This window comes from Salvia splendens, chromosome 8, assembly GCF_004379255.2.
Source record: "Salvia splendens isolate huo1 chromosome 8, SspV2, whole genome shotgun sequence".
Taxonomy (NCBI): Eukaryota; Viridiplantae; Streptophyta; class Magnoliopsida; order Lamiales; family Lamiaceae; genus Salvia; species Salvia splendens.
The window spans coordinates 4,222,463-4,235,961 of record NC_056039.1 but is presented as its reverse complement, the minus strand read 5'-3'; the positions used below and the strand labels follow the sequence as shown (position 1 = coordinate 4,235,961).

At 41.4% G+C, this 13,499-nt stretch overlaps 3 protein-coding genes across 7 annotated transcripts; 1 reads left to right on the top strand and 2 right to left on the bottom strand.

Annotated features, from left to right (window-relative positions):
• Positions 1 to 43: 43 nt before the first annotated feature.
• Positions 44 to 2,734, bottom strand: LOC121746220 (AP-3 complex subunit sigma-like). Of its 2 annotated transcripts, none has more exons than XM_042140155.1 (7): positions 2,552 to 2,734; positions 2,395 to 2,437; positions 2,246 to 2,307; positions 2,048 to 2,144; positions 831 to 901; positions 582 to 673; positions 44 to 343 (listed from the first exon to the last, which is right to left on the bottom strand). In XM_042140155.1, the coding sequence occupies exons 1-7, from the start codon at positions 2,618 to 2,620 to the stop codon at positions 289 to 291; spliced, it is 489 nt and encodes a 162-aa protein (XP_041996089.1). In that variant the 5' UTR covers positions 2,621 to 2,734; the 3' UTR covers positions 44 to 288. The 2 variants fall into 2 exon arrangements, with proteins under 2 accessions (XP_041996089.1, XP_041996090.1); XM_042140156.1 differs by having other exon boundaries at positions 867 to 901.
• On the top strand, positions 2,708 to 4,738 carry LOC121746219 (peptidyl-prolyl cis-trans isomerase FKBP16-4, chloroplastic-like). Of its 2 annotated transcripts, none has more exons than XR_006038937.1 (9): positions 2,708 to 3,049; positions 3,364 to 3,419; positions 3,496 to 3,551; positions 3,765 to 3,822; positions 3,956 to 4,030; positions 4,100 to 4,189; positions 4,272 to 4,354; positions 4,428 to 4,468; positions 4,546 to 4,738. XR_006038937.1 is itself a non-coding variant. In XM_042140154.1 (9 exons), the coding sequence occupies exons 1-9, from the start codon at positions 2,851 to 2,853 to the stop codon at positions 4,571 to 4,573; spliced, it is 705 nt and encodes a 234-aa protein (XP_041996088.1). In that variant the 3' UTR covers positions 4,574 to 4,738. The 2 variants fall into 2 exon arrangements, 1 of the variants encoding a protein (XP_041996088.1); XM_042140154.1 differs by having other exon boundaries at positions 2,851 to 3,049; positions 4,253 to 4,354.
• Positions 4,739 to 4,799: 61 nt separating this feature from the next.
• On the bottom strand, positions 4,800 to 8,846 carry LOC121745379 (BTB/POZ domain-containing protein At3g05675-like). 3 transcript variants are annotated; one of them, XM_042139254.1, is made up of 3 exons: positions 8,757 to 8,846; positions 5,532 to 8,518; positions 4,800 to 5,296 (listed from the first exon to the last, which is right to left on the bottom strand). In XM_042139254.1, exons 2-3 carry the CDS (start codon positions 6,879 to 6,881, stop codon positions 5,018 to 5,020), a joined length of 1,629 nt encoding a protein of 542 aa, XP_041995188.1. In that variant the 5' UTR covers positions 6,882 to 8,518; positions 8,757 to 8,846; the 3' UTR covers positions 4,800 to 5,017. The 3 variants fall into 3 exon arrangements, with proteins under 3 accessions (XP_041995188.1, XP_041995187.1, XP_041995186.1); XM_042139253.1 differs by lacking the exon at positions 8,757 to 8,846 and adding an exon at positions 8,642 to 8,691; XM_042139252.1 differs by lacking the exon at positions 8,757 to 8,846 and having other exon boundaries at positions 5,532 to 8,708.
• Between the last annotated feature and the right edge of the window lie 4,653 nt (positions 8,847 to 13,499).

Here is a 13,499-nt window from a genome sequence, read left to right as displayed (position 1 = left end):
TCTTCTGTTTTATTTTATTTATTTGGGGATGAGTAAAATAAAATAAAAAAATATTCTTTTTCATCTAGAAAGAAAAAGGACATAGTTCACATCAATGAACTATACAAAGGCATGAATTAATGCAATTCAAGAATTCCGTTGAAGGTATCATGTCAAATGTTCATTTCTAAGAAAAAGAGGATTTTATCAATCAGCATCAACACCGGTTGATTTCCAACAAAGGGTGTGGTCTTGGGGATAATATCTTTAGTCTTCAAACTCGAAGAAACTACGAAATATCAGTTGCTATCATCTCTGCCAACCAGGAATAGATGGAATCATCGAATTGACATTCTTTTCCAACCTGCATAAAATGATCTGGTTATGCCTTCATCCATACACACAGACACACACATCGTTATTTAAGTATTAGTAATAATAGTCTCAAAGAAATTTAAAGATGAAAGGGATATAAATAGGTGAAAAAGAAGCATCGCAGACTGTTAAGCCACAGACGCTTCCAAGTTGGGCGCGATGAATTAAGACCCTACGGCACAGCAGGGATTCCTATTGCAATACTACGCGCGCGCACACACACACACCTTGAGATTGCATCAACTGCATTGACCACCTCTTCAGAACTTGTTTCAAGCACTTGTCCACCTAATATGATTTCATCTAAAATCATATGGATCTGAAGAACAAATCGCGCTGGAAATGAGCAAATTTGCTATAACAGCATGAATTTAAGTAACTGAACAATCGTAAAGCCTGTTACATCAGATGTAATAAGCAACGAGCCAAAGTGACATGTTTGAAAACACTTTGGTATTGCTAGGAAACAAATCTACCTTGTAAAAATTGAACACTATGTGAAGCTCGCATACCTCTCTGAAACAATTGTTCAATGTCTCCACAAATACTGTATTAGTTCAAAGATGTTAAAAATATTAGACATAACCAAGAAACAGCACAATAGACGAGTTTCCACATGCAAAAAATTACAGGTATATTTCTTTTCTATCAAATTCATGAGAATCTAGTGATTCGGACATGGAACATATAACTAAATGGAAGTGCAATAACTATAAACATAACATGATTAAAGGCAAAAGAATGTACTCCAAGAAAAGCCCACATTCCCTCTCAAAGTATAGACATATTTAGGCGATGCTGATCTGCCAGTCAAACTAAGAAACTACCCCAAGAATAGTAGTGCTCCTCCGTCCGTGATTAGGAGTCCTATTTTTCCATTTCAGTCCATCCGCGAATAGGAGTCCCAATTCATTTTTACTATAAATGGTAAATAGGCACCGCATTTCACTAACTCATTCCACTCACATTTTATTTAAAACTATATATCACTAACTTTTTTCCACCCACTTTTATTAACACTTCTTAAAACCCGTACTTGAAAGAAATGAGACTGTTATTCACGGACGGAGGGAGTATATGTTAAGACAAGGCAAATACAACTATTCATCAATTTCTGTTGGTGGTGAATGCTTAGAATACATGAGATGAGAATACATGAGATGATGAATAAGACTGACAGTCTGACTGACCTCACCATAGCGAAGAGATGATTTCATATCGTCTCAGTTACAGAACAAGTCTGATATTGCTGTGCTACACTAGTACTCACTTTACCAAAGAATTCATGCGCTATTCAGAACACTTACCACCTAAAGACTCCATTCCTCAAAGCTCGAACCTTATTATAAGTATCTACCGGTAAGGCAGCTACTCTCTACCATAAGGATGTTTAGTTTATGTCATTGTCGTGCTTTGTCATCTTCAACATACAATAAACACACGAGTAGCATAATCTTGAACTATGTATCGAAAACCTCATTTCCATGCCGTGTTCGTGTGCTTTACAAGTCATGCATTGCTTGGTCTAACACGTCTTTATCTCTAAAATTCATGCTAAATGCGGTCTCGTGCCAAGGATTACCACAGTAACAGAGTCCTAATTATGCAGAAGTTCTGTAAAAATGGAAGCTAGTCTCGAGAATCAAAGATAAAAAAAACCAGGTCCAACCATAAATTCAAATTGAAAGAATACCTTGCATCAGATCCATCATCGCTAGCTCATTTTCAGATTTGTCGAATATGAACACAAAGTAGAGTGTTGCAAAAGTTTTATAAACAAGCCACACATTCTGCAAATTGATCAAACACGCCTTTTCAAAAATCAAACCACACACATAATCTCATAAATTTCAAAAAAAAGCAATTCAAAATCCCCAATCCTAAAACTCACCGGCCCGAAAAGAGAATCCGCATTAACGAAATTACTCACGTTCTCTGCTCTACTGCATAAAACTGCACGCATTGATCAATGATTTCACTCCTCTTACCGAAAATTGAAAATCAGAAATTAATTTTTGATTGAAAAGAAACACGACTGACTTCTGTAAATGCTCCGAACCAGCTCCTGCTGCTTCTCCGGCGGCTAATTAAGCATATAAAATTTAAAAATTTCAGCTGGCAATTACAATTAACAGATCTAATGGTTCAAAAATGGAACCATAATTATAGGTTAATTGGGAGGATTAATGAGGCAAACCTGAAATTCATAGAATTTGATGAGGCGAGGCTTGCCTTGATCGTTCATTACGATCACTCCTCGTATCATTTTCGTCACCGATTATGTGCGACTTCACTGCTGTTTTTGTGTATGAGTCAGATCAAGAGAAGGCCGCGCGCGTTTAAATCTAGAGTCGTGGTTTGTAATAACGATATAGGCAGATTAATTATGACTGCGCATTTTATGTCGAATGTGAAATTGTGGCTAAAAATGGTTACGATATAATCCCTTCACTCGCCAAATCATAACGGCTTTTGCTTAACTGACAACAAAGGGAAATGGAGCTCTCTCTCCTTCACCATCCACTCAAGCCCATCTTCTCCCACCACCCTCTCTCATCTTCTTCAACAAAGAGACTCTCTTACACGAATACGACGTCGTCTTGTTGCCTCTGTTCATCGCCATCTTCGGAGACCTCTGTCCAGAAATTGCATATGGAGGGGCGGAAGGCGCTGCTGAGCTCTCTTCTTGCTGCAAGTTAGTAACATTTTTTATAACCCCTTTGGCTTAATATTTCTTGGTTTCACTATTTGATCGAGGGAATTGTGATTTAATGTATTCGTGATCGAATCGAATTAAGTATCGGGCATTTGAATGATAGAAATCTTCCCCATTCAAAATGCGGTTGGTTTTGACAGAGGAGTTTTTAGTTAATTGATTTCATCTATCGGTAAATGGTTTCATGTGATGTAGTGAATCTTTCTATTACTACTATGTACAGTAGGATTCTTTCTCCTAGAAATTTTCTGATTCTAAATTAACAAGTTATTTCATTTTTAATGATTTATCAGCTGCTGGGATTTCGTTATGTGAAGCAGCTGGTGCAGTGAGCACAAGTAGAAGAGCTGTGAGCCATTTTCATATTTTTACCCCAAAAAATGGTATTCTGAGTTTGGTGACAGTAATTTTTTTATATGCTGCAGCTGAGAGGAGCAAAAGTTCCTGAAAGTGAATTCAAAACCCTCCCAAATGGTCTGAAGTTAGTACTATATGATCACATCTCTCAGATTCTTCCTTTACTTATATTGATTTTAACTATTGCTTATACAGTTCAGACAATGCGGGTTTATATCAATGTTAATCTGAATTTGGGCACTTGATCACAGCTTAAACTTGTCTGTTTTTATAGCATTATCAATCTATTATAGCAAGGCATCAGTTTGTGTATTTGATGATAGGCTTGAAGTTGTAGGTACTATGATTTGAAGGTGGGAGACGGACTCGAAGCTGTCAAGGGATCTCGGGTTGCAGTATGACTGTGGCACAGTAAATTTTAATATCCAAATACATGGATTTGCAAATGTTGGATTCTGTATGTTCGATTTAAATCTGTTGTTGTAATGAAAGAAACTCGTGTTGTGGTAAATGCATTGCGTTTGTTAGGTGCATTACGTAGCCAAGTGGAAAGGCATCACGTTTATGACGAGCAGACAAGGCATGGGAGTTGGGGGTGGAACGGTAAGTAAGAATGTTTGAGTTGGTGTGTGTGACTGAGGATGGAGTATTACGATTAATGTTTTGTTGTAGCCGTATGGATTTGATGTTGGTCAATCCGAGAGAGGAGCGGTTCTTAAAGGATTGGACTTGGGAGTTGAAGGCATGCGTGTCGGTGGCCAGGTGAGTGAGTGAAACTCGGATCAATCTCCCACACATGCTTCAAATTTGACTACTCAAAGCTAGCTTGTGTTGCATAATGCAGAGACTACTGATTGTATTGTACCTCCTGAGCTAGCATACGGAAGAAAGGGTGTGCAAGAAATTCCTCCCAATGCAACCATTGAGGTACTTGTATTTCATATCTTTATTACTACACTTCTTTGAGCCAAATATAGAAGTACTTATGAATTTTATGCAGCTCGACGTTGAGTTGCTGGCAATCAAACAGAACCCTTTCGGGTATGCAGTTCCTCCAAATGTGTTTTTATTCTCATTTGATGCAACAGTGTTTCATGTTGTGATTTTATGTGGTGCAGGTCGGCCGTTAAGATTGTTGAAGGATGATTTCACTATCAATGGATGCTCGGATTTTAATCTTCATTTTCATGTCTATTTATCTACTCTTGATTCTTGCAGAGTATACATGAGAATGTAATAGATATCCGTATCTGAAAAGCATGGATGAAATTCGATCGTATAAATATCACTCACAATCGATTCGTTGCTCAACTGATATTATCAAGTTTAAACAAAACCCAAACAAACCATGACAAAACAAGTACTCCGCATATTAACTGCAACTTCATCTTTTATTTCTTCTAAGTTATAGCAACATCCATTCTCAAACATATACATGGGCAGCAAAATGCACATTAGTTCGTCACAGACATTAAAATGAAGACGACTCCTGCCTTACTGCAACTTTCAAAGGGAAAAAAGATGGCAATAGTCTATTTACAAAGCTCACGTGGTAAGCGATGGATCTCCTCCTACCAAGACCCACAAGCATCACTCGGAAAGATCTGCCTGTGCGGGTCGGTTGGCACGACGAAACCAAGTAGTAAACGCATCGACCAAGTGAGGGCAGTCATCAATGTTCCGAGTTGAGAAGCTAAGACACTGCTGCAACAATTCCTGTGAATCTGATATAGGGAGAGTCGATATGATCCTCAAAAATATGTCTTCCAGCTCCACATACAGCGACATACTGTTCGACCCCATGATCGGTACCCTCTCTTTGCAGATAATCAACACCGGCAGCCAATCCCTCACTAGCTTCATCCTCACCTGCATAACCCCACTTTTACTTTTTATACATGAACACTCAAATTCTACCCTTCAAACTTAAACAATGAAATTCCATTTCTTAGCCATTTAAGATCACAGTTCTGTCTCAAATTCTCAATGAAATACCATCAAAATAAAATACCAGCTAAGGAATCACACATTGATATATATACACCGATAGATATGGATTGAATATTCACACCAAACATGAATATAAAAGCATCAAAATGGTAACCTGTCTTGCAGCCAAGATATTCCCCGTGACGACTGCACTAGCAAGCCGGCAAGTGCAGCGAAGCACTACAGAGGGTAGTCCCGGAAAGAAAGCACGCCATAGATCATCGAGAAACGCCCTCCTCAAATCCGCCGTGAGTGATGCCTGCTCGCTCCACGCCTTCACGGCTGTATCCGCCACTCTCAGCTCAATCATCCTCTCCACCAGCCACAGAACGTGCTTCAAATTAGTCATCGCCGTGTGCAAATTCAGCCTCTGGATAACCTCCGTCTCGTCGTGGCTGCCTCTGAAGTCCGGACTCGAGTACTCCTCCAACGACTGCTTCACGACTCTCAAACTCTTGTCGAACGCCGCATCGAGAACTTTCCTCGCCGTCTCCCTCGACGAGAAGTCCCTCAGCAGCTTTGCGACGAACGCCTTCGCGAAGGCCATGTTCGAATTGCTGTGGATTGCGGAGAGGATCAATCCGTGAAGCATTTCCTCGGATGAATCATTTTTCAGGGGAGAAACTCTGGCGAGGAGCTCTTTTGATTCTTCCTCACTCAGTAGAGGAATCAAACTTAAGATCCTCTTTTCATCATCTTCCGACCACGGCACTGCCTCGATGAATCTCACACAAGCCTTAACGCAATCTTCAAACAACAATTCAAGCGCGATCGGGAGCAAATCAAGCGCGGTCGACAGGTTATCAATCGCAAACAACAAATCATCAGAGTAGAGGAGTTTGAGCACTGTCACGTAGTCATCCATAGAATCATAAACAGCCGGAATACGATGAGTAATACGATGGATTTTGAAGCAATTCTCTTCATCCATCGACGAAGCCGCGTCGCTCTTCTGCTGCCAGCGGTCGGAGAGAAGCGCGGCGAAGTATTTCGATCGGCGAAGAACTCGTGAGTGCAAATAGATCTGAGTCTCGGGGGAAGCAATCGAGCTCGATTCGGAGAAAGCATCGTCGCAATCGAATGAAGAAGACGGCTGATGGTCGAGGCGGAGAGCGAGGACGACGTCTGCGGTGCACTGATCGTTGAAATCAGCGGCGGAGGAGGACGGGGAGAAGTGGAATAGAGAATGGGAGGCGGTGCGGCGGAGGAGAGGCGGTTTGCGAGGCCTTTCGGTTAGGGATTCGTCGGATAAATCGATGACAGCGAGAGTGGATGGGAGGCAGGTGCTGCTGCTGCTTACACGCTGCTTCTTCTTCGGCGCATTGACGGCCGCGCCGGCGTCATCGGCCGTCGACATTGAGCGGGAGAGAGAAAACGGTTTAGCGATTGTGGTGAGGCGAAATAGATAATTCGAGAGGAATTGAGAAATGAGAATATTGATGCAGGTGGGGCCCTGGCCGTTCATTTGCGTGATTGTGTTGCCCGTGCCCAGGGGTGATTTTGGTATTTCATGTGTTTATTGCTTATGAAGTACTGTTGCTGTGGATAAGGATCACCACATATACAAGTATAGTACTACAACACAAATTAGGTAATTGAGACAGATTTTGAAAATTTTTGTTCTAGGTATTAAGTGAAGAAAGTATATTTATATTAATTTAAGAGATAATTTTTTTATAAGAAATATAATTCTTTTAGAACAAGTGATAGGTTTATCAAAACAAAATAATTTTGCACTCTAGTTCAATTAATTAACCCAAGTATTATCACTTCATTGCAAGATTACAGCTTCGTGTGTAGTAATTTAAGGTGTCTTTGTTTAACTTCACCTAAAATAATAAACATTAAAGATGTCGGTTTTTTATTAGAGAAAGATTTTTAATACAAAAGAAACAAAGTTTAAATTTCTAATTAACACAAGAGAGACGAAAGTTACTCCAAACAATTGTAGACAACAAGAGGATTTATCTTATATATTCGATTCTATCTCATAACGTTCGGGACAATTAAAAGTAAACTAAGGTGTAGGCCCTAAACATGCTAAACACAAATGGTCAAAGAATAGCTAAACACATATTCTTAAAACCAAGTTTCACAATTCTAAAAATCCTACGGAAGCGCGAGATTCAAATAACGGTTTCAATTATGCTCAACATCCAATATCAATTTGTCATCTAAACGAATTCAATTGATAATCCAACACTACCTTGATCCATCTTAATTCAAGCTAAAGAGACATTAAATTAAGATTAAGGAATTATCACCGAAGATGCACCTTAAGTAATAACTTCATTTAACGAACAAGTAGCAAAGACGAGCATGAGATAGAAACGAATATAAGATAAATCATGAAATTAATTTGTCTAACAACATGTTTGGAGCAACGCAATATTCTTAGTCTAACATAATTAAACTAAGAACAAAGATAATGGAGATGAACCTTGAATCATAAACCTTGAAGATGATGATTTGACTTTGGAGAATTCTTCTTTTCCAACTAAACACGTAGCACTTCCACTCCAAATTCTCACCAATTTGTTTTCTCCCAAAATCGTACCCCACGAATCACTCCAAACTTAATCTCAATTTGATGAATGGAATTCCTCTCCAAAAATCGTTCCTGCCGTCCTCTCCCTCTTCTCTGCCCAATTCGTTCCCTTTTTCTTCCAAGCAAAACCGCCCAACTGTCAGGAATGAAACTGCCCAATAAACTGCCAGTTAGAATTGCTCTACCCGGCCGGGTGGATTTTGAAATTGAAACATCACCCGGTCGGGTAATAGAAATTCTACCCATTCTGGACTCATTACGCCTTTCGAATCTTAGCCGACCGGTTGTATTTGTTGGTGCAAAACTCACCCGGGCGGGTGGTAAGCACTGGAGTCTCCACGCCTTCGAGAATTGGCCCGGACGGGCGTTGCGATGTAGGCCCGGGCGGGTAAGTAGCTTTGCTGCGTGAAATGGCAGATAATGGTTCTGTTCGGAGCATTGAGCGTCCATTTCCGGCGGGTCTCCGGCGAAATTCTATCCTCCACGTTTTGTATCTAACTTTTGCAGCTGGGCAGATATTTCAGCTTCTCAAACTCACCCACGTACTTTTCTCCCTACATGAATGTTTAACAAATTGAGAAACTTGATCAAAATATCAGTACATGAAATAAGGTGAAGCTTTGAAAAGCATAAACATTGAAAGAAAACTTTTGTCCACAAAGTGTTTGATAAAATACTTCAGAGTTTTCTTGATGATGAACTAAGTAAAACCACGCAAAGTTTGAGGATATAAAGATTGAATATTTGATTTGCATCAACAAGCTAAAAAAAGTGTGATAATATTGGACTTACATACTCTGAGTCCCATATTAAGTGCGTAGATACCCATAGATTGAGAAATAGGAGTAATACACAGAGGATTAAAAAATAAATAATGAGAAAATAAAATAGCTAGATGAAAATAAAGAAAATTGGAGTGATGGTAAAATAAATAATTTGAGAGAAAGAAGTAAAGTATTTCTTAAAAGTACCCATATATAAATAAAACAAAAAAGAAAGAGAAAAGTGTAAATGTCCAAAATTATCAGCTCAGCCACTAGCAGAAAGCCCATGATTTTAGAAGCATTTGGGCTATGCGAATCTCGACAAAGTTGGGCCATGTGAATAATTTGGATTAGTCTCAAAATGGCCTTACATATAAGAAATGATGTTAGAGCATCCACGGTGGTGCGGATGTCCCGGCGGACATCTCGGCGGACTTCTCAAAAACACCTCTTGTCTCGTCATAAGGACCTCTCACTGCACTGCTACGTCATAAGGACACACCCACTGCACAATGAGGGACATCCCCAAGGTCATTCACAATAATAAAAATTCACAAATTCACAAATATGTAATTTATGGAATTAAAATTTTAACACGAATACAGTAAAAATGCAACGATTTTATTTTAAAAAATAGCATATACATATTTATATTAAAAAAAGTACATAGTTCACAAAAAAAACCATCCCAAACAAAAAAACGATTCAAACAAAGTACATGTTATGCCTTTTTTTTAATCAATCACCTAAATTGGGGGATTGTGAAAATATTCTGTAATGAATTCTTTGTTTGCCATGATAGAAACATTCCATGTACATGATTTACTCTCCCTATTTAAATGGCACCATATAAGCAATAATATTATCGAGCCATACACAAACATTCTAATCTATGCCATTTAACATGGTATCAGAGACAATGAGTCATCATCGCTCAGAAACCGAGTCATCATCGCTCATAAGCCCTTTCCCGAACCCAGCCAAAACCTGTAAAGAATAAACCATGTCAGATCTGGAAAAAGAAATCACCGGCGGCCATAACACATAACACATCCAAAGCGGATGAGTTTTGCACGCCTATTTTCCAACTTTATGCGCAGTAGCATTGCAAACAATCAACCCCAACCGAACCAACTGATTGTAGCCAACAAACCAAAAAAACCCATACCATGCAGAATTGACTCTCATCCCTTGATGGTAGGGATGAAACTCAACGGAGAAAATTATGCGGTATGGTCCGTCCTTATGAAAACGTCCATCAGTGGACGTGGGATGATATCTCACATCACCGGAGTTCCATCCCCGCCGGCGAGGACAGATCCGATGTTCGCACAATGGCAGCAAGCCGACCACTGTGTGTGATCACTTGGTTAGTCCAAAACCTCGAAACGAAGCTGGTCAGCCGAGTCACGCAACAGCCGACGACAAAGCACATATGGTAATGGGATAGCTTAGCCGTGAATTACGCGAGTGGCGGGGATGCCATCCAGATCTACGATTTGTATCGTAGGGCAAGCACCAAAGACTTGAATCTCTATAGTTTGCCGCTAGCCGAACGAGGTATGATATGTTTTTATTTTAGGCCCTCATTTCGGACGATTATACATGCGTTAGAGTTTTTTAAAAAATCATATATATAGAGTTTTTTTAAAAAATTTAAAATTTAAAAATCGGGACGTCCGTCGTGGCACCGCAATGGCGAACGTCACGACGGACGTCGTCGGAAAGCCGCGGATCTGCGGTGTCCGCAGCCGACGTCCGCATCCACCCCTCGCATGCCTAATGGCAGACGTCCGGCACGCCGGTCCGACGTCCGCCGGGACGTCCTCCGTTGCGGATGCTCTTAACCTTAAATCAACCCTTTAGTTGTCCTAATTTAACCCTACACTTATTAGGAACTCTGTTTAGTGTCAACATGCCATTTTTTCTAAGAATGATCAATAATGATTTTCCATCTATTCCATGATTACTCGATCCTGATTTATTGGTTGGAGGAGAAACGTTTTACCAACTAAGTTGCGTTTCACTGTTAACAGACCAAATTGGGTGTGAACGTTTGACCTAAATTAAAATTTGAGACCCTTGATTGCAAGAATAACCCATTTAGACAGAGGACATTAATCTCTATATTTTAGAGAACAAATTTAACCCTATACTTGCTTAAAGTATAAGAGTTCAATTAAGTAAAACTTAGGGTGGTTGAATTATTGGTGTTGTTAAGTGAAGATTAATCAAAGTTGGTAGTATATATGTGTCATTACATTGTTTTTTTCGCTCCTTTTGCCCAACTTATATCAATTTGGATATTTGTAAATTCAAGAGTAGCCTTATATATTTGGTTTTATTAATGGAAACAAAAACAATGTTACATTTTGTCATGGTTTCGACTCCTTGTGAATTATTATCCTGCCTATTATTTAAATATTGATTGATGAAAGTGGAGGAAGCAAATTATTTTTAAAAAACACTATATTTATATGTGGTATGTCACGACTTTGGGGAATTGATATGATTGCTACCTGAATATATGTTACTACGTACGTGCTAGAGAAATGGCTCATTAAATTTTAAACTTATTTATCATTACCGAACATTCTTATCAACTACTAATATAAATAAAATTATTAGCCGACGGTACGAGTTTTAATGTAAAATTAATAAAATAAGAGAAAAATTAAATATAGAGACAATATAAAGTATTATTAGTGGAATAGTTTTAATGGGAGCATCCTCAGTGGTGCGGATGTCCCCGCGGACATCCCAAAAACACCTCATGCCACGTCATAAGGACTTCCCATTGCACTGCACAGTGGCGGACATCCCATTACACAGTGGCAGACATCCCCAAGGACATCCTGACGGACTTCCCACAATTATAAAAATTCACAAATTCACCAAATTAAACAATTTACGAAATTAAAATTTCGACACAAATACGGAGAAATTGCAACCACTTTATTTTAAAAAAAACATACATAGTACAAAAAAACATACATAATTATTAAAAAAAATTACATAGTTAAAAAAACCGCCGGCTCACTCCTAAGATTCCCCGCCGCCAGTACCCTCGTCGTCCCCGCCGGTAGTCCCCTCGTCGCCACTCTCCGCCATGTCTCCCAACCCCAAATCGCGTCGCATACTATTGATGATATCCTTCAGCGACGACCTGTAATGGCGATCGGTCGATGTTCGCCATTCAACCATTGCACGTAACATGGTTTCATGTTGCGCGACGCGGGCGAGTGAGGGGAGCTCGGGATCGTTTTGGGTAGGAGCTGCCGATTGGGCCTCGGCGGACCCGCTGGCGCTTCCACTCGCCATCCGCGCCGAGGACTTTTGCCCCACCGGGCGACGGCGGCGGGCCGACAATGAAGGTGTCGGGAACTCTGCCTCGGCCGGGGGGAGTTCGTGGGAACCAGCACTGCTACTGACTCCCCAGAGGCGCTGATCTTCGTCCACTTCGACCACCCAGATTCAACACCCGCAGTAAACTTAGCCGAAGACTGCACCACAAGATACACCTCCCAATATTTGAATTCCCCAAAGCCCGCCGCAGCGTCTATGAACTGATGGTGAGACAAAAGCTTCTCATCCTCGGCAGACATACCGCTGGTTGCCGAGCGGAGGTTGTTTGTGTAAATGCCGGCGAATCGGCTGAGCTGCCTCTTCAGCCGCTCCCACTGTTTCCGGCATTGCTCTCCGTTGTGAGGCTTCCCCCCTAGCGGTTTGAATTGGAAGTAGCTTTGGCTAATGCGCCACCACATCCTGTCGATATGCTGGTTAGCCCCGATATATGGATCCTCCACTATACTGATCCACGTCTTCGCAAGCGCGATGCACTCCTCTGTGCTCTAGACGGTCCTCTTTTTCCCGCTGGATCCCTCCCCCACCTCAGCGGCCACCGCCTCACCATCGTACCTCGCCGCAGGCGAGATAGTGTCTCGTCCCCTGCCCCTCCCTCTCTCTGTCATTCCCCTCCTCCCTGTCGCCGTTGGTGCGTCTGTGGGAGAATCCCGGATCGGAGATAGCCCCAGCTCCTCCATTGAGAACGTCTCGATGCCAGTGAACTAAGTCTCGAGGGGAGTACTCGGGGGGTTTTCCGTCGACAGTAAATCCATATAGGGGCGATAGACATTGTCCACCGGTGATTGGAGGACCCCCTGCATACTCCCCCCGCAGCGACAGGCAAGCCTTGCATCATCCCCGGCATCATCATCCCAGGCATCTGGGGCGGCATCATCCCCGGCATTGGGGTCATTCCGGCACTCACCCCAGGCATTTGGGGCATCATCCCATACCAAGGCGGGTACATGTTGTAGTAACCGGGCATCATCCCCGCCGTCATTTGGAGTTGGGGCATCATCCCCGCTATTCCGGACATCGTGGCGGACATTGGGGTACTTCCGCCAACGGGAAAGATCGGTCCCTGTGACTCGCTCGTGGCGGGGGAATCACTATCGTAGTGCTTCATTTATCTTCAAAAGAAAAGTATTTAGACAGAGAGACATACTCGCTAATACAAGTGGGGCGAATGAAATGAAATTCAACGAGCCGTATTTATAGAATTTTTTTAAAAAAATAATAAAATAACTGGGACATTTGCGCGGACGTCCGTGGAGTCAACGCAATGGCGGACGTCCCGGGAACGTCGCGGAACTCCGGTGTCCGCAGCGGACGTCCGTATCCGCGTCACCTTTGCACAATGGCGGACGTCCGCCGGTACGAGCGCCTTTGCGGATGCTAACAAAAATGAATAAAAGGGATATGTTAT